At 42.8% G+C, this 27,068-nt stretch overlaps 1 protein-coding gene and 1 non-coding gene across 12 annotated transcripts in view; one reads left to right on the top strand and one right to left on the bottom strand.

Moving 5' to 3' along the window:
* The window catches only part of KIF1B (kinesin family member 1B), a 140,946-nt gene that overhangs the window by 61,653 nt on the left and 52,225 nt on the right, over positions 1-27,068 (top strand). For 5 of the 11 annotated variants that reach the window (XM_045998415.1, XM_045998409.1, XM_045998403.1 and 2 more), the window contains 8 exons: positions 1,909-2,042; positions 5,267-5,346; positions 6,248-6,323; positions 9,990-10,069; positions 10,572-10,678; positions 11,462-11,545; positions 12,097-12,277; positions 12,405-12,477. In XM_045998415.1, the coding sequence (XP_045854371.1) occupies positions 1,909-2,042; positions 5,267-5,346; positions 6,248-6,323; positions 9,990-10,069; positions 10,572-10,678; positions 11,462-11,545; positions 12,097-12,277; positions 12,405-12,477 (815 nt within the window). Of the gene's footprint in view, positions 1-1,830; positions 2,043-5,266; positions 5,347-6,247; positions 6,324-9,989; positions 10,070-10,571; positions 10,679-11,461; positions 11,546-12,096; positions 12,278-12,404; positions 12,478-17,807; positions 23,039-27,068 lie in introns of those variants that run through there. The other 6 variants (XM_045998394.1, XM_045998423.1, XM_045998371.1 and 3 more) reach the window with 3 other exon arrangements.
* On the bottom strand, positions 11,495-11,639 carry LOC123927812. The gene has a single exon (XR_006815552.1). It is a non-coding gene; the product is annotated as a U4 spliceosomal RNA (small nuclear RNA).

Below are 27,068 nucleotides of genomic sequence, written 5' to 3'. Positions count from 1 at the left end.
AAAGAATCTTGACTTTGTGGTGGCTAAGTTTTAGATTTTAGTTGATTTGCTTATTCATTTAATGAGGCATGTAGTAGGGCTGGAAGGGAGGACATCCATAGGAGAAAGCAAACGTAGCCCTGGCTGCCGTGATGAGCCCAGGCCTTGAAGACACAGTGACACTCCCATGCAGAGTGATTCTTGGACTGGAACAGCTCTGTCTGAGATTTCCGAAGCTGACTGATACTGATGTTGGAAAGACATCATCTTGTTCTTGCTTTTGTGCCCCAGGCGGTGCTGCCGTCAGCTTGTTGCCTCGCTCTCCTCCGAGCACTCGTGGCATCTCCCAAAAAGCTATGCATGACCAAGTTTTAATTTTGTCTCCATGCAGGAAAGCAGCCCTGACTACTTCTGAATTTCCATTTCAATCTACTACTCTTAATTTCTTTGAGGGCTTGCATGTGTCCATTGGACCTTCTGAACTCCACCCATCCTATTCTTTCCTACCTTGCTGCCGTCACCTGGTGGCGGATTTTTTTGCTCCAGTTCCTATCCCCCTTTAGAAACTTGCTTGTTTCCCTGTGTTCTACACTTGCAGATGGTGGTTTTCAAACTGTCTTGAAGCAACCACTGGTTTTAAGGGGTTTCAAGAACTGGCTTTGATTCAGTAGAGATGAGTAGACCACAGATAGAGCAAATACTAATGTTTTCCGACTGCGTTGACTTGTATCATTTAAAGAAAACTTAGCTTAGTTTTGGTATGAATTTTAAGCAGTGTAGGTTTTCTCAAATTTTCAAACATGAGCTAATTGTAAAATAGGAATCCGTCAATACCTACGGTTTTTCCCTGGTTTCTATTTGACAAGAATGACAAATGAAGGAAATACAAACAGCAAATTAATGAGTTTTGTTGTTTGTGGATCTTTTTGTCAAAACTAAATTTGAAAACAAAACTTATGTTCTATTAAAGACCTTAGTAAGTGAAAGTGTGTCCCTGAAACTTGAATTTCACAGTAGGAACTCGGCTTACCAGGGACTCATGGTAGTACTGTTGGGCAGAGTAAGAGCCTCACTTTGAATAATTAGCAAATAATCAGCCTTGATTTTTGCTTGCTCTATTAAATGAATGTTAACTCTCCCAATTTCATTAATTTGCTAGTTGTTCTTCCCTGTTGAGGTAATTGGCCCTGAGTTCTCGACCAGAACTTAGACAAAATTCTTGAGATTTCTACATTTACCTCTCTTTTTAAAAAAAAAGGCATATTTTGAAGGTGCTTCTTATTAGCATGTTGAAATGTTGCTATACAAAGGACACTACAGATTTTTGTTTTAACTGTAGTATCTTCTTGAGAATTTTTGCTGAATGCTATAAAATACTGGCCAGGTTGATATCACTGATAAATAAATGTTCATCTTTTTTCCTGTACCCTTACAAACTGCTGGGATTTAAGAGTAGTGGAAATCTAAAACACCGCAGATTTGGAGCTGTAGAGGGGATAGAAGGAATGTAGCATGTCTTGTTTTTGGAGAGTGCCGGAGCATTATCTTTTGAGGCTCTGGTTACCCCCTACCAAACACAATTTTAACCCACCCTGGAAGTTTTTAGATTCTAAATTTTTTAGTTTTAGAAGTGGTTCTTAACCTCAAAGATACCAGTATTAAAGACAGACATGTTTTAGAACTGCCATCTAGAAGAACAATTTTAACTTGGCTTTGTTTTATAACGTGTCTTTGTCTTGGCGCTTTAATGCTAGCCTTTCTTACACTGGTGTTCCTTCCTGTCTTTTTTTCTCCCTCTGCTCCTTTCCTTCTTTTCTACCTTTTCTGCCTTTCCTTCTTTCTGTCTCCCAGATCTGAAAGATTTTCAGAACAATAAGCATAGGTACTTGCTAGCCTCTGAGAATCAACGCCCTGGCAATTTTTCCACAGCATCCATGGGGTCTCTTACTTCATCTCCATCTTCCTGCTCACTCAATAGTCAGGTGGGCTTACCATCTGTCACCAGTATTCAGGAGAGGATCATGTCTACACCTGGAGGAGAGGAAGCCATTGAACGTCTAAAGGTAAGCGATAATTCAGACTTAATGAAAGGTGGTCTGTGTAGCTTCACAAAGCAGAGTTGGTCTTAAAAATCACTGAGATTTTTGTTCAGGATAGGGAAGAACTTTCTAACTCTTAGAGGTGTCCTGAACATAGAATGTGCTGCTTTATAAGATAATTCATTTCTTTTTACCGGAATGCTTGAGTCATGACTTGGCCAGGCAGCGATTTGAGAGATGTTTGGCTAGATCATTGGTTGGCCATGAAAATAACTCATAAATAGATAATGTCCTTTCATTCTGAGGTAGTTCATAAGTCACAGGGAAACTGTTTAGTTAGAAATTTAGTAGGAGACTAATTAGTTAGAAGCACTTGGACTCATCTGAAGATGGAATTCTGTATAGAGCCATGTTTGTGTTATTAAAATAAATAACAACCAGAAGAAGGTTTGAGCATGTGAGTAGCTCTACCAAGGTTTCTTCAGAGACGTGTGAGATGACAACTTGTGGCAGCTCATAGGAAGTCTTGGAACCCTATCACTGCTGTGGGAGGGCTGCCTCCTCGTGTGCTGGGGCCCGTGGGATCAGGGGCTTTCGCGCCGGGCGGCAGGCACGCTTGCACCCTGCGTGTGCGGGTCCACCTGCCGTGGCACCCGGCCTCGCTTTCCCAGTCTGTGGTTGGCTCTGTTGGGAACATTCTTGTCTCTCTTCGTGAGTATGAAAGTGAGCGGAGGCAGCACCTGCTGACTTCTGGCTTCTTCCTCCTGCTCAGTGACTGCAGGGAGAACAGACCCTGCTGTCCCTCAGATCACGGGACAGTATCATAGACGCAGATGCCTTTTCTTTCCCTGCTCATTGCCGTCAGGGATCGTTGGAGTCACACTTTTGGGTCTTTGCATTCCCCATGCCAGGGCAGGGAAAGCAAGGAGGGCGGCGAGAGTGACGTCAGGAGCTGTAGTTGTGCTTGCCGCCCGCAGGCCTGTTTGTGTTGCCCTCGGTGCTCTCCGCAACAGCTGCTTGCTCAGGCTCGGCTGAGCAGTGACCCACTTTGACGAATGAGTGATGGGAAGGGTTTGCTGAGCCTTTTCACCACTAAAAGGGAATGAAGCTTGATAATTGAAGATGGCAGATGCTTTCATTTCGGTATTTAGGTGAGGCCAAGAAAGATTTTGTATGAAGAATGGGCCTCTGCTTCTTAATCAGCTGCCTTTTCCCTTGGCATTTTTTACTCACTTCTAACCTAAGGTGCTTCAGAAACGAAAGCAATGGTATTGTTCCTTCCTTCAGAACATGTTTGTAGGAAGTGGGTAGGTTTCTGATACATCTAGCAAAGGGAGAAGGGTAAGAAATCTTTTCATTTCATTAATTGTTACAGATCAAACGGCAATTCCTGCTTTTGTAAAATCGCCTTTGAAATTGTAATAAAGACATTAGTGAAGCCTGTGCAGGACAGCTTTATGTGTGTGTTTTTTCACAACGGACATTGGTGACAAATTTGCTGTGCGGGGTTCAGTTGGGCCAGTGGGGGAAATGCAGGGGTTCCATGAGCAGGAAGTAAAGTCTCCTACTTACATTTAATATAAAATGTTCCTTTTCTTTGGGGATTTTGAATCTTACTATATCGCCTATTAAAGCCTTGGTGCACAAATAAGATTATAATTTCTGTTAATTTACGTCTTGGTGTAAAAGAAAAAAAATTTCCTAACTGCCATGTGGCTCCATCTGAAAATAACGTTGAATGTTAGGAGTCAAGACGTTAACCAGACTCTTTAAGAATTAGGTCACCCAATGTCTTCCAAATAGTTTCTGGGGAATAACACTGCCATTACTCAGGGAACTCTCCCCCCAACCTTCCTCCTTCCCACCAAAACCAAAACAAAACTGTATTACTTTCATGAGAAAAGAAATTTCTGTTTTAATTTTCCTTGAAGTCAACGTAAGTGAGATCTTCCATTTCCCCTACCTTTAGAAAATTGCTTCTTGCTGGTTTTGCATTGGATCCCGAGTTTTAAATGCAGCCCAGCAGTCCTCTGAGGCAGAAGTGCCTTCGTTTTGCTCCTGTTTTGTGCATGGGGAGAATTCAGTCCAGCAGACCTGCATTCTAATGCCTCAGGCAGACAGCATTGTGCATGCACAGTGCAAGGCAGTGGTTATATAACAGAAGTGCCTGAGAATATTCTTCCTTTTGGACTGCTTCATTGTTGAGTGTTTACGAGCTGCGTTCCTAAGGCATGATACTGCAGGAGAAAAATACTGTCATGGAAAACTTTAAAACTATGGTCAGCTTGCGAACTATTTTTTGCATGACGTGTTGCTACTGCTTCATTTTTTGAATAGCTTCTTTTCCATGCGGAAGAGACGCGTGTTACCCTATCATAAAAGATCTCAACCCCCTCCACAAACCTCTCTGGCAAAAGAGAGTGAAATGGAATTGCTCTCATGTTTTAATCCCAACTCACACTGAGTTGGGATGTATGTATCCTTGACTTGGATTCTTACAGAGTACGGTTTTAAACATGAGACTCTAACTACTGCGCGGTAGCTCTGGTGTTGATTAGTTCAGCACCACAGCCAGTACTATAGGGCCATCGCCTCGGCTTGAGCTATAAATATCCACAAGTATCCGTTACAGAAGCACGCGAGGGCAGATGCTGGAGGCGGCCGGAGGGCCCCACACTTGGAACACACGGAGCATACTATGTTCGGTCCAGTAGAACCTTGGCTATCTGATGGCTTCAGGGAATGTTCCGTGTAGTAAGCATTGAACCTTTTAAATGTCACAGTTGAAACTGATTCTTTTTTATGGAAATATTTCTGATTTGTTCTGCGGATTTCTCTGCCACCTTAACCAAATCATGACAAAGAAATTAAGTCGTGTGTGGTAATGTGAACATAATTATTAACGAGTGCTACATAGATAGACATTCGTGATGTGAGACCAAAGTTCAGTGGTGCCTGGGCCCAGCATTTCTGAGAGCTTTAAGACAAGGTTCCTCATGTCACTGCTTTTTGGAATTTTTTTTGTGTGTACTACCTCTGAGAAGGAAGGACCCTTAAAGATTGTCTGGACCCCTCATTTCTGAAGCATGCATCCTAATTTTTTTTTTTTTTAAGAGAAAAAAAATCTCATTGTATTTGATTCTGCCTTCTACCCACAAAGGGCATCGGGTGCCTCTTGCTGGCCATCCTAGACATAGAGTGTTACATCATAAGGCTCTTCTCCGCTTTAACTGTGGGCTTCCTCTTAGGAATCGGAGAAGATCATTGCTGAGCTGAATGAGACCTGGGAAGAGAAGCTGCGTAAAACAGAAGCCATCAGAATGGAGAGGTCAGCAACTTAAACTCTTGGGGTATCTGCACATTTTCAGGGGAACTGGAATTCCTTTTATAGATGGAGAAGTTGAACTGGAAGTAAAAATGAAGGGCCCCTTTGCCAACCGCAGAAGAGAACAGAACTCAGTCTGCTCGGGGCCTTCCCCCAGCAGAGCTTACATAGTCAGACGTTCTCTAGAGGTTCCTGTGCTCATTACCATACTGCATGGTGTTCAGGGTCCATGTAAAATGGAAGGTATCCAGGGGTAGAGGAGTTTTTTGGTCTTTTTCCCTGGGTTTTTTTTGGGGGGTGGGGGTAAATATTTTATTATTTTAGAGTGCAGGAGGGGCAGAGGGAGAGAGAAACCCAAGCAGGCTCCACACCCAGCATGTGCCCAAGGTGGGGCTCAATCCCATGACCCCAAGATATGACCTGAGCTGAAATTCAGAGCCAAAGAGTTGGACGCTTAACCGACTGAGCCACCCAGGTACCCTGGGATAGAGTTTTTACTTTGTAAAACAACTGCCTTGGACAAAGGCCCGAATAATAAAGCTCTCTGATGATTGTGAGTTGTGTTTTATAGAACCTCTTCGGTAAGAGGTGAAATAGTTTGACTTGCAGACTTTTCTACTTTTACCCTCTCAGTTCTCTACCCTGAAGGTGACTGTAACTCGAAATAATACTTTTCTGATTGTGATGAATATACATTAAAAAAAGGTCAGATCTGTCTTCCCCCTTCGTGGAAGTGAGTGCTGATGTATCGATGCAATGGATGTATCAAACGGTTAGAATATTCTTACTATAGGGATGTTAAGCTAGAATTCTAGAATCAATGTGATTTTGGGCTGGGGAGCATCACATAAGGTTTATTTGACATTTTGGTATTGGTATTCTGATGTGCTTGTTGTTTTTCTAGGGAGGCCTTGTTGGCTGAGATGGGAGTGGCCATTCGGGAAGATGGAGGAACACTGGGAGTTTTTTCACCTAAGAAGGTAGGAAACTTGTGAAACTCAACCCAGCAGAAGCCCTTCCTGTTTGTCTTGGTCACTGAGGCACTTCTGGTCTTTCAGGTCTAGCCCCTCCTCCCTTCATTTTATCTTGAGATTTGGCTTAATTTCTGATTTCATACTACAGTACATGGGCAGCCTATTTCTCAAGTGTCTGTCGTGTTTGCTGTTTACAAAATCAAACCCAAGGCAGTAAATCTAACTTTTGGACATGATTCAGTATGTTTACTCATCTGCATTGTTGCTTTCTCTTAAATTCCCGGCCTCTCTCCTAGCATACCTTGCTTCAGTTTGGCTACTCTTTCTATGTAAATTTTCCCACAGATGCCAGCAGCTCTGATTTATAACTCTTTGGAAGCAATTTCAGCTATTCAGGTTTGTGTAGAAAATACCACACAAGTTTGTTTCTGTAGTTATGTTGCAGATGACCATTCTACTGAGTAAAGCAATTCCTGTCCTCACCCTTCTAGCCTCCTCTGCTCCTTTCTTAGCTTTTGTTTAAAAAAATGACTCCAGTAGTTACCCTCCGACTTATATAATCTTAGCTGTTAGGTAGTAGATACCTAGTTGTTAGGTAGTAGCTAATTAGAATAGTAAAGTCGGTTTTGTTTTTTGCGGGGTTTTCTGTTTCATTTTGTTTTACTAAGTTGCTTCCTAATTATTTGTAGATATTGGAAAGCTATTATCAAATTATGATTTTTATTGATTTACAAAGCATATATATTTATGCCAGTAAAAAAAGGTTCCTCATTTCAGATGACCCCAGCTTGGCTATCAGGGGCTTACACATGTTCTGTGGGGCCTGATGATGGTCTCTCTGGGTTGGCATTGAATGGGCAGGAGTGTTTCCATTTCTGTTTTTATGTGATAGGAAATATTCCTGGTTTTTACTAGGATTCTTTAGGGTTAGTTTTTCTGTCAAGGTCACATAACCTTTTTTAGGAATTCCATTGCTTATTTTCAACAAATAGAAGTGTTTTAAAGACATTTTCGGTACATATTTTGAAGCTAGAATAATAGTAACAGTAATTTGGGTGTCTGTACTGCCAACGGTTTGTGATTTTAAGTTTAATAGTGTTTCCTTCAGTAAGACATTATTTATCGAGATACCATTCTTAGGATTGTAGAGGTTTTAGCAGTTACAGGTTTGATCAGGTTGTGCCTTGTGTATATTAAAAAGCTCTTACATCTTTGAGAGTTAAAGAACTATATAGAAAATTTTTGTAACAACTTGTAAAACTGTGGCATTTAGCACAAGTCATAAATAATTTAAGTGTTGTGACATAAACAGCATGGAAGTCCACACTGAGATCTCTGTTTCCAAAGCTTTTTCTTACTTTAATTTTATGCATCTTGTTTTAACTTTCTAGACTTAAGGAAGGGATACATCACTGGCTACATCCAAATTCAGTTTTAGAACCTGTTTCTGATGTGTTAACTTGATTGTGGTAATCATTGCATGATGTGTATGTATACTAAATTGACACGTTCGACACCTTAAAAAAATCATATTGTACAACCTAAATGTATACAATTTTTATCTGTCAGTCATACCTCCATAAAACTGGATCGGGGGGAAATAACTTTAAAGGCAAAGGGAAGCAAAACCTGTTTCCAGGATTCCCTTTTTCTGAGGCCAGTGACCTGATGGGCTTTAAAGAACACTGTCCACAAGGGTCTTGACTTTCTCAAACCAGCAGAGGTCTTAAACTACAGAGACAGATACTGATGTAGATCTTTTTCTAATTTCTGTTTAATCATTTTTCTCATTCTCTGTTCTTAACCCTCTCATCTGATTCTTCTTTCATTTTTCCACATTTGCTGGCACTGTCTTGAGTAGATTTTGACCCCAAGACCATGTGACTTATTTTTGGATTCCAGTGGGGTATTTTCACCAAAGAAGGTTGGTTTTTCAAAGATTTTAGAAATATTAGAGTTAGATGAAGAGCAATTTTACAAGATGTGTGTATAGTTGAATGTCAGTAATTTTAATTTCTTCTTTAAGGTAAAGACTAATAAACTAAAGACAGTAACTGGGACCATGGAAGAAGTGATAAAAATTATACAGGGAAATGCCAGGAGATATGGGAACACTTTTTTTTTTATTAAAGATTTACTTATTTTTAGGGGGAGGAGGGGCAGAGAGAGAAACTGAGAATCTCAAGCCGACTCCATCCTGAGCGCAGAGCCTGATGTGGGGCTTGATCCCACAACCCTGAAATCATGACCTGAGCCAAAACCAAGAGTCAGATTCTCAACTGACTGTGCCACCCAGTAACCCCCCCCCTTTTTTAATTTTAATTTTTTTATTTTACAGGCAGAGATCACAAGTAGGCAGAGAGGCAGGCAGAGAGAGAGGAGGAAGCAGGCTCCCCACTGAGCAGAGAGCCCGATGCGGGGCTTGATCCCAGGACCCTGGGATCATGACCTGAGCCGAAGGCAGAGACTTTAACCCACTGAGCCACCCAGGCGCCCCATTCACCCCTTTTTTTAAAGCACTTTAATAAGGGCTCCTGAGTGGTTCAGTGGGTTAAGTGTCTGCTTTCGGTTCAGGTCATGATCTCAGGATCCTGGGATGGAGCCCCGCATTGGACTCCCTACTTCCCAAGGAGTCTGCTTCTCCCTCTCCCTCTGCGCCTCTCCCCCTGCTTGTGCTCGCTTTCTGTCGCTCTCTCTTGCGCGAGCGCGTGCACGATCTCTCTCATGAACAAATAAAGTCTTGAAAAAAAATTGAAGCATTTTTATAAAGTAAGTGAAAAACTAACTATTTTTGGAGATTGTAGGAAGGGAAAATAATTTTCCCTCTACCCTTTTGAGTTCTTGGCTGAGAGCCCTGTAATAAAAGGTTAATAAGAGAAAAACAAAAATAAGCTTGTTAACGTTTTTGCCTCATGTATGTGTGGGAGCTACCCAAGAGAAAGTGAGTGACTCCCCAAGATGGCTTAGAATTCAGACTTAAATGCTATCCTAGTAGGGTAAGGGGAGTGGGGATGTAGGCGTCTCAGGAGGGAATAAATGATTTTCAGGAAAGATGAAGGGGCTCTTGGGAGAATACATGGGGTGGTTGTGATCCTTTGTGACAAAGTCTGAGTGCGGTGTCAACTTCTGGTCTCCTTTCCTGGGATACAAGTCCCTCCTCCCTGGTTGATGGACTCCCAAGGGGACATGGCAGCTGAGGCCATTCAGGAGGACCTCTCTTGAGATGGGAGAGGGGGTTCTCAAAGAAAGCTTCTCCTTGCCTTTACTGTTTTTCAGGGCAGTTTAGCTCAAAATAATATGGCAAAGTGGCATATTTTGTTACCCTTCAAGATTTTTGTCCAGATAGTTAAAAATTATGATTAACCCATCCAGAGAATTGTCCTGTCCTTATTTTTCTTTTGTATTCTTCATGCTTTGACCTTAAGAGTTGACTCTTGTGCTTAATCCCTGAACTCATGTTTTAAATAGAATGTATTAGTGCAGTTTGAGAAGGCCCGAAGAGAAGTGTTTTCTTTTTGTAGTGGAATTGCAGCTAGGAACTAGTAATAAAAGACATCCCTCTTCTAGGGACTGTGGATAATGTGGGAAGCCATTGCCCTCCTAGGTCGCTGTTACTATCACCGCCTGCTCAATGGTACTTGCTCCAAATTGATCATCTGTACCTTTTTTCAGACCCCACATCTTGTTAACCTCAATGAGGACCCACTAATGTCCGAATGCCTGCTTTATTACATCAAAGATGGAATTACAAGGTATACTTGTTTCTTCTGGTCACTTACTATTTTCTTTTCTCTTAAATGAGGGAATAACTAAAGGGAAGTTATTTGTTGAAAAATTTGTTGTAATGATTTGCTGTTTTTCGCGTCTGAAATCGTTACAAACTCTCTTGGCTTCCCAAATGATGTAAGCACTTTAGCCATCTGAACCAGTTAACATGTAGTTTTCCCTAAGAACCCTAAGTAAAAATGTTTTCCGTAACTTCTTATATGAATTCATTAGGGAGACTAGTTCACTTTTGTCTTTTTATAAAGCTGAGTGAGTTACATTGATGTATCCTTGCTCTTTGGTTTCTTATTCTAATGTAGGGAGTTTGATCATATGTGAAAATAAAATTTGCAGTTGAAAGCCTCTGATAAAAAGAAGCGATACCTTTTTTGTACATACCAAAGAATATTCTTTGGGAGAAAGGGGTTCATTGTTTTCAGTGCTTTTTGTGTCTGAATTTCCCTGGGAAACACTTTCCCTTGTGTTCAGGGTTGGCCAAGCAGATGCTGAGCGGCGCCAGGACATCGTGCTGAGCGGGGCTCACATTCAGGAAGAGCATTGTATCTTCCGGAGCGAGAGAAACAACGGTGGGGATGGTGAGAGTTCCTGGCGTAGCTTTTCCAACAACCTTTTCATTCTATGTTACTAGAAATCCCCAGGGCTTGCTATTCCCTGTCTCTCTCAGTGATACTTTCTTGTACAATCTAATATTTGAAAATGGAGAAACCTGGCCTGCTTACAGATTCAGGGAGGGACGTAGCTGTTTTACATAAAAATAGCCTGGACTAAAGGAGCCCTTTTGTAACTGCCAAGAACTGAGGGGGACATAGGCAATTAGGCTTGGTCTTGAATGTTAATTATTTAATACACAAGTAAGAAAGGAACAAATATCCTGGGTAGTGGGAGATTTGAAGGGCCTCTGATCTTAACCCAGAACTTACTTTTATCTAAAAGGGAAGAAAAAGTCAATCTTGATTTTTGTCTGGGTTACTAACAAAGTAATAATCTAGTAGTATTTTTATACTATATGACTCATTCCTTTAATCAGAATGTTTGCTGCTTTTGATTTTGCATTTCTGGTTAGTAACTATATCTTATACTTAAGATTTCTGATGGTTTTCAGTTTTATGGACTGAACTGTCAGATATCACCAAAACTAGCATTTCCCACCTTCTTTCTGAGGTTTGTCAAATTCATTTAAATGTTTCTCTTAGCCACGCCCCTGGTTTTGACATCCTAGAAGGAGCTACTGTGTAGATGCTCTGCCACTTGGTTGGTTGCACAAATGTATTCCCAGGACCCTGAATCTTCATAGCCATCTTCTTTCCACTGCTTTATTCCACTGGCTTGTGATGCTAATACTGGTTTGTTCTTCTTAGTTATTGTGACCCTAGAGCCCTGTGAACGCTCAGAAACCTATGTTAATGGCAAGAGGGTGGCCCAGCCCGTTCAGCTACGCTCAGGTGAGCCTGGGAAAGTTTTTTTTTTTTTTTCAATTAGCAATAATCGCGCCTCGGATAAACCTCATTGGCTACGATACTGCCACTGCGCAAAGCTAGTTTTGTTTTTTTTTAAGTGCTTTGCTTTCTCCTCTTCTTCTTTTTTTAAAGATTTTATTCATTTATTTGAGAGAGAGTGCACGCACAAGTGTGGGGAAGGGCAGAGGGAGAGGGAGAATGTGGACTCCCTGCTGAGCAGGGAGCCGTCACATGGGGCTCCATCTTTGGACCTTGAGATCATGACCTGAGCCAAAATGAAGAGTTGGACACTTTAACCAACTGAGCCACCCAGGCACCCCTGAGATGGGGAAACGTTTGAAGTCTGTGTGAGCAACTCTTGAAATTTTGACCCTTCCTTTAAAGACTCAAGTATAATAGCATTAGGATTTCTGTTCTTGTAAAACTCCAAAGGCTGTCTTATTGCCTTAGGGAAAGGGAGGGAGAGTGAGGTTATTAACCTAGATGGGTATACATTTAAAAAATGGCTTCTTAACTCAGTTTCTGTTCTGTGCTAGGAAACCGTATCATCATGGGTAAAAACCATGTGTTTCGTTTCAACCACCCGGAGCAAGCTCGGGCAGAGCGGGAGAAGACTCCTTCTGCTGAGACCCCCTCTGAGCCTGTGGACTGGACGTTTGCCCAGAGAGAACTTCTGGAAAAACAAGGGATTGATATGAAGCAGGAGATGGAGAAAAGGTAATGCAAAATATGATGTGGCCCCATGACTGTCACGTCTTTTGAACATACAGTGTATAGCCCACATCGAACAGGCCAGTGATTTCACAATTTATTCCTTCCTCTCGTGTTTTTTTTTTCCTTCTAGACTACAGGAGATGGAGATCCTATACAAAAAGGAGAAAGAAGAAGCAGATCTTCTCTTGGAGCAGCAGAGACTGGTAGGAGTCCGTCCCGAATCCTCTGTTAGGAAAAGGGCTTTTGCTCTCATCCCTTCCCTGTTCCACAGATGAGCACCTGCCCAGCTGCTTGTCCAGCTCTCACTGATGCCATATGCTTTCTCTCATTTCCTTAATGGAGAATGAACTTACATCTCCTGGTAGCCTTAGTCTGAAAAAGTGTCCATAGAGGTACAGTTTCGTGCCTTTTATGTCTTCAAGTTAAATCTTTAGTTCTAGCAAAACCAAGTGCTTTCTGCGGAACTAGTGGGAGCTTTTCTGGTAGGCTCTGCCTCTTGATCGTGGTTTCCGAGTATGCGTCAGTGGCGATTCTTTTAGTGATGGTTAAACTGAATATTGAATTTGGCGGGTGTTTGCCTTGGTTTTGTTTCTGATCACCTGATAGTACTAATTCTCTGCTCTTGGGCTGACTTGGGGATTGTTCTTGTGCTGGGCAGACTCTTTTTTTTTTTTTTTCTTTTTCTTTTTTTAGTTAAACTGTGTCTAAAAGTGTTGCTGCACAGTTGCATGTGTTAATCCTTTTCTGTTCCCCTGCATGGAGTCTGAATTCTCAGTAAGGGTCTCCGTGACGTGAGGGATGACAGGGGAAACAGGGACTACGCAGTCAACTCAGGAGAAGGAAGCCTGGTTTCTCTAGGCTGAGAGAGATTTGGGTGAGCAGCTGAAAAGTTGGTTTAAGGTTACAGCTTATAGTGCTAATGGGTTTATTTAGCATTTTATGATCTGCATTGCTTCTCCAAGTTTGATAGAAACTGAATCTCATGAATAAGTTGGCCCACTAGTTAGATTATCATTTTTAAAGCTATCCAGCTGTGGTTAACAAAGCCCTGGTCATAAAAAGCTTCTTCTTGGCATTCTTTTGATAGGTAAGAGAAAGATACGATAAACCTTTGGGTACTGTGGATACAATTTAGGATTTTTTAAGATTCACAGACATCTTCTAAGATGAAGAGAAAGCTGGGATACTGGTTTCTTCCCTTAACATAAAACATAGCATCTAAAATACTGTGTGTAAACTGCAGCCTTCTGGTCATGCTCTGCTTTGGGGAAGAGAGGCTGGTGCCAAATAGGCCAGAAATACCAAGGGCTCGAGCAAAAGCAGACTTTTCCAAGGCCACTCACTTCTTAGGCCTGGCAGTGTGTTATAGTTTATTATCTTGGAAACTATAGTGAAGTCCAGGAAAGAATAAATCAGGTCTGGGGGCCAAGATAATAGCAGTGTTCAGATCCCTTTATGAGGCCTGGTTGACATTTAGTTTTTCATGAACACAGAAGGATTTGACTACAGTGTGGTGGGACTTGAAAGGTTGGTGACACATGAGGAGCCTTTTGATCACGCATAATCTAGTAGCGTGCCTCTGATGGCCTGTGAGACTAAATGAGGACAGGCATCATTAAGCTGTGTGGATCATTAACAGTAGTGCTTTGTAGTTGTATAGTGCTTCATAATTTACAGGGAGCTTTAACATCCAGCATTTGGGGAGGGGGGAATTCCCAAAATAGCCCTCCCTGATAGGTGTGTGTATATACATGAAATGAGTAATATTACCTCCAATTTATAGTTGAGGAAACCAAGGAAAAAACATGCTGTCTTGCTCACTCTTAAAACACCTGTTCAGTCATGGGGTCTGAAGCTTAATCTTGGGGCTTCTGAATTGCTTCCATGTTCCTTCTGTCCAGTAAGAGCAGTGCTTCTTCACCAGCAGGAGTCCTATTAAAATGCATGTGCTGATTCAGTAGGTCTGGGGTGGGAACTGAGAGTCTTGGTTGCTAACAGGCTCCCAGGTGATACCAATGCTGCTGATCCAAGACCACGTCCTTGGTTTGAGTTCACCAGCTGAGATAGAATGATGATGGCTGGTGCTCTCCATAAGCAAGCACTCATGATCATTCTTTGCTCTGAAATAAAGATGATGGCCATCAAATAAAGAGAGAGTAAATGTCTCTAAGACATACTTAGTTTCGAGGGGACATACTTAGCCTGCAAGTGATCAGGTCGGGGCTGTCCTGTGTTCTGTGTATCTGAAAGCAAGCTAGGATTTCAAGAGCAGTTACGTAAAGCAAGGAGGTTGCTTTCCTCCCCTGAGTCCAACTGTCTATTCCACTCAGATTTCTTGTCCTCCAGAGGAATTGATTTCTAACGCCTTAGCCTGAGGAATATCTAGCAGTAACAATACTGAATGGAAAATGTATTTTTATGATCCTTTATTGGTCATCCAACAGACACATTTTGAATGCACCCTATGAATAAACACTGAGAGGATACAAGAATAATCATTCAGTAAAATGTATTTAATATTATATGTAATCATTTTTGCATAATGACAACATTAAAAAATGGAATTCATTTTTTGAGTTTTCTATTATGGTAGTTCCCCAAATGCGTCATATTATCACACTGCCTAACGTTCTCTTCTAGTACTGCTCTCTTACACACTTGGTCCTCTCTGTGCTTGCTTTCGCACCCATCTTTAGGTATCTTCTTCCTTCTTTCTGCACAAGCTTCTTGCAGAGTCTCTTCAGGAGGCCTTTGCTTTGGGATTTCATGAAAACGGAAGCATCATTTAGCGACACGAATTGGCCAGACCCAAGTAGTTTTTCCAACCTTGTAATAAGTGAATCTAAATATCTTTAGATCTTTTTTGGCATGAGAGAGGTGTACATCTTGGCACACAAACTTTGCATACAGAATTTTTAGTATCATGGTCAGTGTGTGATATGGGGCCATAAGGAGAACATATTCTACAAAGACAATATGGAGTATTTTATTTTATCTTATTTAATTTATTGGGAGGGGCTTGGGGAGGGACAGAGGAAGAGAGAGAGAATCTTAAGCAGGCTCCACGCCCCGCACAGAGCCCGATGTGGGGCTTGATCTCACAGTCCTGAGATCACGGCCTGAGCCAAAATCAAGAGTTGGATGCTTATCTGACTGAGCCGCCCAGTCACCCCCAATGTGACAGTATTTTTAAAAGAATGACAGCTACGGCCATTTAATTTGAGATCTTTTGGATTTATGTAGGCTTTTCTATTTATTTATATTTTATTTTAGAGTTTAAAGACCTAATCTCTGTCTCCCAAGTGTGATATGAAAGCAGTGATTAGAGTATTTGTTATTTTTTAGATTAAGTAGGATTCATTTCATCCTTGAGCAATCTTAAAAGGAAAAGAAAAGAAGGTGGGGTGGGAATAGAGTGATAGTTGTCAGTTATGTGAGCATAGTCAGTATATTATGTTCTGTAAAACTTAGTTTGCACATACTGGTAAGAAGATCTTCGGTAGGAGTCAGGCACATTTTTTTCTCTAATGTTTATTAATGTCCTCTTTTATCACTTCAGACTAGACATTCTGAGGTTTAAACTAAAAATGAAAAGAAAATAGTGTAAAGTCTAAATTTAACTCTATCTGCTATTTATTAAATTTTCAGCTAGAAAGGACTATTTAGTGGATTTAGTACCCATTTACAGACCAATAGAAATAATACAGGTCAGCACCTCCAAATTCAGGGACCAGATTATTGTCCTTACTGTTACACGTTATTTTTTGGGAAATAATTGTACATAGAAAATAACTGTACATAGGAATCTTTGGCCTAGACAGCAGGATACTATTTACTAGAGATAATTTTGGTAATCACAGCCAAGTAAAAGAGAGTATGAAGATTTTTTTTCTAACTAGACTATCCTGAACTACTCTTCTAAGGGAATGGTTTCTTTTCCAAGGAACTTTTATTTCCTGAATTGAAATTTCTTCCTTAAGCCTTCCTTAATTCCGTAGGGAATTCTAAATCTAACATTGTTTTTGTGTAGATCCAACATTGCTTTCATGTTGTAAAGATGTGCTTGTATTATTTAAGAACAATGGATTATTATCCAGATAGCCCTTGAAGACCAGTTAGTTGGGCAGTCAGGTGCTGTTTTGCTTGTTAGTTTGTTTTTAAGATTTTATGTACTTATCTGAGACAGAAACCTAGAGAGTGCGGCAGAGGGAGAGGGAAAAAGCAGGCTGCCTGCTAAGCAGGGAGCCTGACTCGGGGCTTAATCGACTGAACCACCTAGGCACTCCTTGGCTGCGGTTTTACTTGGGCCTATAACAAAAGTAAAAAAAAAAGCAACCTGACCGCCCAACTAACGTTTTTGAAAAAGATGTAAAGTGCAAACATAGCCAGAAAGACAGAATTAGAGACAGCATTTTAAAAGTGGATCTGAGTTTTATGTGCTGATAGAACGAGTTGTCACTTAAAGTGATACTCCTTAAATTGCTAGAAATGCTATCGGTTTTCATAGATAAAATAATATTTATTAGGTCATATTTATTAAAATATTTCTTGGAGAATTTTAAATGATGTTTAAAAAAAGTGTATTTGCCTAGCTTAATTTATGTTCTGGAAGCTTCTTAAAATTTTGGAGGTGAAGTGTGTATTGGTTTAAGTGCGTGAAATTAAAACAGCAGACCCACCGTAAGGACCCTTTTTTTATGCTTCCTTGTTCTCTAGATAACAAACGTTACTTGTATCAATGTAGCACATTGATTTAAGGTGACAAGAGAATAGTAAATCCCGTATATGCTCGTGGAAGGACTAGTTTCAAAACTCACTTGTCTTCTAGAAAAAACAGTTTGGTTGATAAGAACCCCGTGTGGTCTGCTAATAGGGATTCATTTTTAACATCATCCCTGTTGACTGCTTCTTTTTCTACCTTCTCCTCTTCTAACTTTTTCTAGGGCTGCTCTTTTTAGTAAAGCTAAACAAAACGTGGCATCCTACAGCCTTACTAACCTTTGTTAATCCGCCTGCTCGTCACATCTTGTATGGCATCTGTGCTCACTCATGGGGGAAAGAGTTTCTGGAAGAAGCAACAGCAATAACCAAGGCAAATGTGGGGACATGGCTGCATGGGGTGTTAGCATGTGTGGGACGTAGGTTTTACTGCATTTCCGCAGGTGTTACTTCACAGCATTTTGTTAATAACGTCACATGACCTTAGAGGGAAATGTCACTGTATCAATCCTCCTAAGAAATTGGATTGCACTTTTCATCACTTAAGCCAGAAAGTGAGAATTCGCATTAGTATTACTAAACAAGCAAATCTTAATATTAATGACCTATATATACATAAGCCTTAATAAACTTACACACCACTTGGGGGGTTTTTATTTTATCTTCTTTTTTTTTTAAATTAATTAATTTTTTTTGTTTTGGTTTTAAATTTGGTTAAGGCTTTTTTGCTTGTTTTTTCTTCAGTTTGGTTTTCCTTTTTTACATTTTAATTTTGGTTATTTCGGGGCCATTTTTTGATTTTGTTTTTCCAAAGGACGCGGATTCTGATAGCGGGGACGATTCTGACAAGAGGTCCTGCGAAGAGAGCTGGAAACTGATTACTTCTCTGAGAGAAAAGCTACCTCCCAGCAAGTTGCAAACCATTGTTAAAAAATGTGGCCTCCCTAGCAGTGGGAAGAAACGAGAGCCAATTAAAATGTATCAAATCCCCCAAAGAAGGCGCCTGAGTAAAGATTCCAAGTGGGTCACCATCTCAGATCTTAAGATTCAGGCCGTAAAAGAGATATGCTATGAGGTTGCACTCAACGATTTTAGGCACAGTCGGCAGGAGATTGAAGCCTTGGCCATTGTTAAGATGAAAGAGCTTTGTGCCATGTATGGGAAGAAAGATCCCAATGAGCGGGACTCCTGGAGGGCAGTGGCTAGGGATGTGTGGGACACTGTTGGTGTAGGGGATGAGAAGATCGAAGACGTGATGGCCGGCGGTAAAGGCGGAACTGACGTAGATGACCTCAAGGTTCATATCGACAAGCTGGAAGATATTTTGCAAGAAGTAAAAAAGCAAAATAACATGAAAGACGAGGAAATAAAAGTCCTAAGAAACAAAATGCTCAAAATGGAGAAAGTCTTGCCGCTGATTGGATCTCAGGAACAAAAAAGCCAAGGAAACCACAGAGCAAAGGAACCTCTTGGTGCTGGTGTCGGTGGCAAGTCTGAAAATGACGGAAGCAGAGGGGACAGTGGAGAACTTGGGAAAGAAGAGCGCGTGTCCCAGCTGATGAATGGGGATCCAGCTTTTAGACGCGGACGTCTGCGTTGGATGAGGCAAGAGCAAATCCGCTTTAAGAATCTGCAACAGCAGGAGATAGCAAAGCAGCTGCGTAGGCAGAATGTACCTCACAGGTTCATCCCTCCTGAGAACCGCAAGCCCCGGTTCCCCTTTAAGAGCAACCCCAAGCACAGAAACTCTTGGAGCCCTGGGACGCATATCATCATAACAGAAGATGAGGTCATCGAGCTTAGAATCCCAAAAGAGGAAGACGGAAGGAAAGGAAGTAAAGAGGAGAGCCAAGAAAAGGGGGGTAGAGCAACTTCTAAGGATCCCCAGTTACCGTGGGGCTCTCAGGGCGCGCGAAGTCAAGATCACATCCAAGTTAGCAAGCAGCATATTAACACCCAGCAACAGCCACCTCAGTTACGCTGGAGAAGCAATTCTCTCAATAACGGCCAACCGAAAAGTACGCGCTGCCAGGCATCTGCCTCCTCGGAATCGTTAAATTCCCACAGTGGTCACCCCGCTGCCGATCTGCAGACTTTCCAGGCGAAGCGCCATATTCACCAGCACCGTCAGTCTTACTGTAATTATAGCACTGGAGGTCAGTTAGAGGGCAATGCAGCCAGTTCCTTCCAGAAGCAGACGGACAAGCCCAGCCACTGTAACCAGTTTGTGACACCTCCGAGGATGAGGCGCCAGTTTTCAGCGCCCAATCTCAAAGCTGGTCGAGAAACCACAGTGTAAATGACCGGACAAACTTGGAATCTTGGGGGAGGAAACAGGCAACGTTAGCTCATGATTTGAGTTGGTTCTAGCCTTGGCCTTGAGTTCCTACTCTTTACGTTATGGTTTTCATGTTGCGTTCCTACAAATCCTAACTGATTTTAATATTGTTAAAACATAAAACACTGGTAGACATTTCAACACTTCCCTTTTGTTTGTATATGCCGTAAGTGGGCAGTTTCTGGAATTTTGGACAAAACACTGAGACCTCCCTTATTTTTCTGAGACTTTCCTCCATTCTTGGTGCCTAGATAATACACTTACTTACACAGACTGGTCTTGTTTTGGTGTAAGTTTGGTATGTTTTTATAATGCCTGTGAACTGATCTGATATCCAGAAAGCCCTGCCTCTTGGTTTATGCAGACATTCAAAAGGGGAATTTGATACACAGAATTAAGTGTCTGTTATTTCCCCATAAATGTTAGACATTAGTTGAGTAACATTCAACTATGTGGACACAGCTTTGGATTTCTCATCCATGTCTGTTCCTGTCTTGAAATATAATTGGAATTTTCATAAGCCAAACTGAATGTCTTCGGACATAGTTTATAGTACACAACTTTGCATCCTTCGGTAGAACTTCCCCCGTCTTCTTCATAGTTTACATAGAACTGATGCTGTAGGTTTGTTTGTGTTTTTCTTTTGAATGTATCAGTATGTGTATGAAATTTGTCCTAGTACTGAAATCTTTACATTGGCACCATTTCTCATAGACACAGACACGCACGCACACGCACACACACATACACACTCACACTCTGAACCATTCACCAAATCATGCCAACAGAAATGCCAACAAAACACTTGTATGGCGCTTTGAGCAACATGTTTGAGTTCACAGGGAGGTTATTTGGTGGAGAGGGAAGAGGTGGGCCGTGGGGAGAAGGCCACAGCGCACGGCTCTGTGCTGTTTATTCTCAGTAGATGAGGAGATCGTGAAATAAGTTGACTTTGGTTGGATTGACAATAAAGGAGATGATGTATAATAAACCATTCTTTGCGTAACAGTAGTAATGCTCACAGGTGCTCAGGCAAGGAGAGGAGTCCTGATGAACACTTATTGTATCAATACCTCATTTTTCCGTGTCGTGGTCTCAGTTTGCCTCACTGGAGAATCTGCTAAAAAAGATGGATATTGATGGGAAGCAAAGAATAGTTTTCCATATCCTTCCTCATCTCTTGAACTTATCAGCAACTTTTTTAAGAGGCAACGCAAAGAGCCAGAGAGTCTGTGCTACTGCCCGACTTCGTGGTGACGACTCCTCTAAGTCACGGAGTCCCCTGCCCAGCCCATTCAAGGAAGCCTTAAAGATTGTGATTATATGGTTTTCCTTTCCTTTGCCTGTGGGCTCTATGCCTTATTAGAACACATTATTTTTAATCATAGTATTTTATTTTTTATTTTTTTGCTTCTAAGAAAATGCTTTCTTAATGCACAGAAAGTTGCTTCTGATTAACTTTGGGGATACTTTTGCTTTTATAGCTAGAACGGTTCTAGCCTTCGGCTGAGGTTTTATGGCAGATTAGACAGATTAGGCAGATGGGGAATGATATTTGTAGTGGGTGGACTTAATTGAGACAATCTCCTGTACTGTGTGGTCTGAATGATCTCACTAGGCTACTTCAGATCGGTCACTTCAGGGCATCTGTATAAGCCCCAGTTGCTCTTTATGATTCCTAGAAACATATATTACTTGTTCCTTTCTTGCAAAAAATTCATTTTCCATGACAGGTTTCCCCTGCTATCTGAAAGTAGAGTGTTTCTATGAAACCTTTCATGAGCTGAACATGGTGAAAAGTGAAGAAGCCATTGCCATTAATTTAAATGGAAAACATTTTTGAGCGTTCCCATACTCAAAAAAATAACCTCTTGGGCTTTTCTGATGCCTTAGGACACATCTTGCTGGCAGGTGTGCAGAATGAATGGCGAGAAAGCACACATGCTCACAGACACACTTCAGAGCTCTGGCGCCTGGGCGTGAACTCCGGTATGTGTTTCCGGGGAAGAGAGCTCGGTGCGGCCACTAGCTACTTGGGACGTGTGTTGCTACCTCTAAACTGGCTCGTGCAAAACAAACACACTAAATGCAGATTTTCATAAAAGCGAAAATCCTCTTTGAGTTTCCTTCAGTTAGCAAAAACAGGTACTAACATAGGTCTCTCTTAGAAGCAGAGTGGCCTAACACACACTTTCGAAATGCAGGTTATACCTGTTTTAATATTAGTAATAACTGACTCAGCTTCCACCTCTGTACCAAAGGTGGCTCTCATTTCCCTAACTTGAAAATACCATAGGATGGGTCCATCCATTTTCGTTTTCATGGTGGCCTTTTAATCTTACTATGAGCAGGTGTCTCCCTTTCCCGCTAAACAGCGGGAGTGCGTTTCTACTGGAGATCAGTAATACAGCATTTTCATTCACAAACGTGGGTTGTGGTAAGCACTGTGCCCACTGATAGTCCAAAGAATTAAGTTTGTGTTTGTGCTTCATCTGCTGACCTAGCTGCCCTCGAATTGCTAAAATGTTTAGATTTCTAAAAGAGCCCTTCATTTCCGATGACCAGAAAGGAAAGAACCGAGGTTGGATTGATTACCACATATGTGCCCTCCAGCATTTCAGACCAGATGCTTGTCTTAGAAAGTAACTTTGAGTGAATAAAACGACTTCATTGGCCTTTTTACGGAAGAAGCTGTGCCATGCTTCCGTGAGACACTGGCGTAGCCTCTCTCGCTTTGTTTTGAAATCTGACAGCGCCTCTCCCTCAGCCTATGCGACAGGGCCAAAGAGAAGAAAGGTCATCAGTAAACCGTTACTGTATTATTGAAGTAGTCATAGCTATGATCATAGAAAAAACGGGGAAAGTGTGCTACTGAAATTATCTAGTCTGAAAGTTACGGAAATGTGAGGGAGTGCTAATTGCGCAGTATAATTTGTACACCACAGTGGTATTCTCTGAGGAGTTAGAGACATTCTGTTCGTCCAGTAAGTCTAAACCGGAGGGTTTTCCCTTCATTTTTGCCTCTAATTCTTTCTAGCCCTTCAGATTGTTTTCTCCATTCACTGGATATGCAATGAACGGGGGTCGTTTATTCCGTGGAAGTGACTTGAAGTGACCTCCGGTGCTTTAGGTGCAGGTCGGTGCCGAGACTAAACACAGCACCGCCCAGAGCTTGCCACACTGATGTCTGCATTAAAGGCCGTCTGACTGCAGGAAGTTACATAGCTTTGCTCTGGTCAGCCGCTGTACTCCTGTGCCTGACTGGTTCTTTGTAGACTTGCCTTAACGCTTGTTCAAAAGCCTGGGAGGAAGGGAAGCTGCCATGTCCTGGTGTGAAATGTCCCGTAGTGAAAACACCTTCTCGGGTGCCGCGTACAGCCAGCATTTGTCCTAAACTGTTAGAGCCAGAGTCTGCATTCTGAGCAGTTTTCGTGATTGTCCAGTTTATGTCATCTTTCCAAGATTGCAAAATCTGCTCTAGCTACTTCGTTTGAACCACTCTAGGTTGTGAAATGTATTGGTTTCCTGCCATCATTACTGTAAAAAGAAGTTGTGAGTCTTGTTAATGAACTATTGATTTCTCCCCCATTTCTAAAATGAAATGCTTGAAGATTGTCTTTGAGTATAAGATCTACCTTTTCAGAAAGGGAGAGTTAGTTTGTAATGTTAGAAAATAAAGTCCTCGTTCAATAAAAGTTGAAACCATCTTTTAAGAGTGTGATTTCTCTCTGATGTGGGAAGAAGGAAAAGTGAAAGAGGGTGATGCTAATTAAGTCTGATCTTGACTTTTGGAAGATGGTTGCAAACCACATCTTTTTTTAAATGTATTTCTGCATGAATTTGACTGATTTAAAGATTTTGCTTCTGTTCCCTTTTCTTTTTATCAAAATTCTATCTTAAATGGTATCTTTGACCCCTACTTTTTGTCACATTTTATTTAAATAAAAACTTGTCTAGTGTAAGTTGAGTTTACCTTAGCTGTGTTTTCAGTCTTTTTATCATAAAATCTGAAAGTTTTTACAATGAAATAGTATAGTTCCCTTCATATGGATAGAAACTGAATTTCCACAGAGCTTTCAGCTACTCCGTTTAGCTTCTCTTTTTCCCCTTAATTGCTGCTCTTCTCCACCCAGAGTATTTGTGGTGGGCCAGAGGTGACGTGGGATAAAGGAGAAGAGTTTTCTGGAGCCGTCAGCCTTAACGATCATTTGGACGTGACATTTTTTATATTGAAAAATGACAGTCATGTGTTATAGAGTCGAGTCCCTTTTTTTCCCCTGTGAGTTTAGGATATGAAATTTGGAACTTGAGAAGAATGTTACACTTGGATTGGTCTGCTGCAGGCCTTGTACTCTGTCCCTCAGGGTACTTTGTATTTCTCTGCTTTTGGAAAAACTGGTGGAAAAGTTGCCAAGACCTGATGGACCATTTCTAGGGTGACACAGAGGATTCCAGTGTAGTAGGAGGTGCGCAGTGGTAGTCATGTGCACGGGGGAGAGTTGGGAAACGTGTTTGAAGGGGGAGGCCCTGAGCCCAGAGCAGAGTCCCAGAGCACAACCGGGAAATTTATCCAAGTGCCGAATGGTGGGCTGGGAGAGGAAGCGCGTCAGGTCCGGCGAACCGTGAGTGCCTGTGAGTAACCCAAGCTGGTCAGAACAGCCACCGTGTGCCAGCGAGAGGTAACAGACGAGGAGGACTGGGGGTGCCAGGGCCACATCATGGCATGTGAAAGAGTTGGGATTTTATCCTGAGTGTGCTGGGAAATACCAGATGATTTTATACGGGGGGTTGTACGATTAGTTCACCTTTTCTAAACGGTTAAAGTTTCAGTTGGAAGGAGGCAAACTCAGAGCCCAGTGACCCAGTCGAGAAATTGCTGTTTGGACAAAATGAGCGACAGTACTTTCCCAAGCAGGGACAAAGGAGAGAAGGAAAGACTCTGATCAGAGGTAGAATCAAAAAGTCAGCTTGTGGGTGGGATAAAAACCCCGTGTGTACGGCCTGAAAAGGGATGAATGTTCTCATGTGGATCATGGTTGGAAAATAAGTGAGACCAAGATGGCCCTAGGGGACCGGGAGAAAAGAGGAGCCACTCCCGGGTAAGAATAGGTGCGGTGGGGTCCCTGGAGCGAGAGGTCTGAGGCCGCATCCTCACGGTGCCACAGGTGGGGAGCAAAGTTAGGGGTTGACAAGAACCCGGCGTGGATACCTCCCTTCCGGCTATTGCTTACTAATTATAATCTGCCGCTAAAAGAGGAAGGCAGTATTAGCAAAAGGAGCCAAGTCTCTAATGTCAAAAACAGACCCAAGCAGAAAGTCCGGAATGGTGACATTGATTTCGCCTGAAGTGCCGCCTCCTGGGACATACTCCCGTGTGCCACTGGCGTCTCTTCCTGAGATCTCTTCCTCCCCCGTCTCTTTGCTTCCATCCTGGACCCGAAGCCGCTGTCCGCACAGCAGCCAGCATCATCTTGTGAAAACAAAAATCAGATCCTATCAGTGGCCTCTGGTGGCTTCCCATTGTGGTTTAAACTCTAACCTTCTTAGCGAAGCCTACAGAGCATTCCGTGTTCTGGCTGCTTGCCTGCCTCTCTGACTTCATCTCTTAACATTCCCATACTGCAAGCACTTCGGACGTTTGGTTCCTTGAACATATGCCAAGTGTGTCCCCACCTCTGGGCCTTTGCACTTCCCCAACACTGCAGTCGCTCCTCGTCACGTAGGACTCCTCTGCAGACCTGCACTCACAGGCACTTCTGCTGCCCCAGCCCACCCCAGGCCAGCTCTCCCGGGTGACTAATGACAGCCTGTCACAGTCTCCGTGCTCGTCTGGTTCTTCCGTGGGAGCACAAACCCACGTAGAACAAATGCCTCACCTGTTTGAGTAGCTCTGCCGTTCCCTCTACACGGTACCCAGAAGAGTGCTTCTGAGCCCGAAGCGCATCAGGATTCCCTGGGGGCCCCAAGAACAGAGACCGCTGGGCCCACCTCCAGAGTCTGGGGTAGGGCCTGAGAATTTGCATTTCTCTTTCTTTCTTTCTTAGAGAAGGGGGGAGGTCAGGGACAGAGGGGGAGTGGGGAGGAGAATCCTAAGCAGGCTCCACACCTAGCGCAGAGCCTGACTTGGGGCTTGATCCCATGACCCTGAGATAGTGACCTGAGCTGAAATCAAGAGTCAGACGCTTAGCTGACAGGTGCCACCCAGGTACCTCATAATTTGCATTTCTCATAAGTTCCTGGGTGATACTGATGCTGCGGGACCAGCAGCCACCTCTGAGAGCCACTGATCTAGAACAGGGGTTGGCAGACCTTTTAGGTAAAGGACCACATAGTGAATATTTTAGGCTCTATGGGTCCCACGGGCTCTGTTGTAACTGCTTAGCCCCACGGTTACAGCTGAAGTGCCGCCGGATGCGAAGGAGTGGGGGTGGCCACGTTCCAGTAAGCGTTTTATTTCCAGCAAGTAGGCAGGGGCTGGATTTGTTCATGGGCTGTTGATTGCCAACCCTGAACTAAAAGATAGTATTTTTTTTTTTTAAGGTTTTATTTATTTATGGGGCACCTGGGTGGCTCAGTGGGTTAAGCCTCTGCCTTGGGCTTGGGTCATGATCCCAGGGTCCTGGGATCAAGCCCCACATCGGGCTCTCGGCTCAGTGGGGAGCCTGCTTCCTCCTCCATCTCTGCCTGCCTCTCTGCTATTTGTGCTCTTTCTCTCTGTCGAATAAAATCTTAAAAAAAAAAAAAAGTTTTTTTTTATTTATCTGACAGACACAGACACAGCAAGAGAGAGAACATAAGCAAGGGGAGTGAGAGGGGGAGAAGCAGGCTCCCCGCCGAGCAGGGAGCCCCACTCGGGGCTCGATCCCAGAACTCTGGGATCATGATCTGAGCTGAAGGCAGAGGCTTAACGACTGATCCACCCAGGAGCCCCTCTTTACCCCATTCTTGCTGAACTCACTCTAGTCAAACTCTTGTTCCACATCACCACACTGAGGCCACTCTTCTCAGGGCCACCAAAGATCTCCACGGCGACAAACCCCAGTGGTGTTTTCTCAGTCTTCTGCTCTGACCTCAAGACGCCAACACACAGCCATGACCACAGCCGTACAGCTGACTGGCAACCAGCTCAGGCCAGACATCCAGGAGCCACCCTCAGTTTCCCCCTTTTTTTTTTTCACACCCCCGACCACATCAGCAGTCAGCTGTAGTTCCTCTACCTGTAAAGCAGACCCCAACTCCATTCTCTATTCACCACCTTTCCTGCTGACACCTCGGGTCACCTGCCACCATCTCCCTCTGCACCGCTATGGCAGAGTCATGACTGCTGTCCCCACGCTTTCTTCCACAGAGAGTGATGTTTTTAAAAACATATACTAGACCCATATTACTTCCTGGCTCTACACTGCCCAGTGGCTTCCCTTAGAATGAAATCCACAGTCTTTACCATGTCCCATAAGGCTGTCCATAACCCAGTCCATCTGCCTCCCTCACAACTGCATCTCTGCGCCTTCTTCCTCAGTCCACCATACGCGTTTTCTTGCTTTTTCTTAAAACACACCAGGCTCCTTTCCCTCTCAAGACCATCGTACTTGCTGTCAGCTCTATTTCGATTGGAATCGTCACCACTGCCACCACTCCGAGCCCTGGAGACCTCTCAGCATGCCTGCTTAGATCTCTGATTAAATGTCCTCTCAAGGGGCACCTGGGTGGCTCAGTGGGTTAAGCCCCGCATCAGGC

This window comes from Meles meles, chromosome 1 (assembly GCF_922984935.1).
Source record: "Meles meles chromosome 1, mMelMel3.1 paternal haplotype, whole genome shotgun sequence".
Taxonomy (NCBI): Eukaryota; Metazoa; Chordata; class Mammalia; order Carnivora; family Mustelidae; genus Meles; species Meles meles.
The sequence above is the reverse complement of the archived record's forward strand: the minus strand, read 5'-3'. Positions and strand labels throughout refer to the sequence as shown.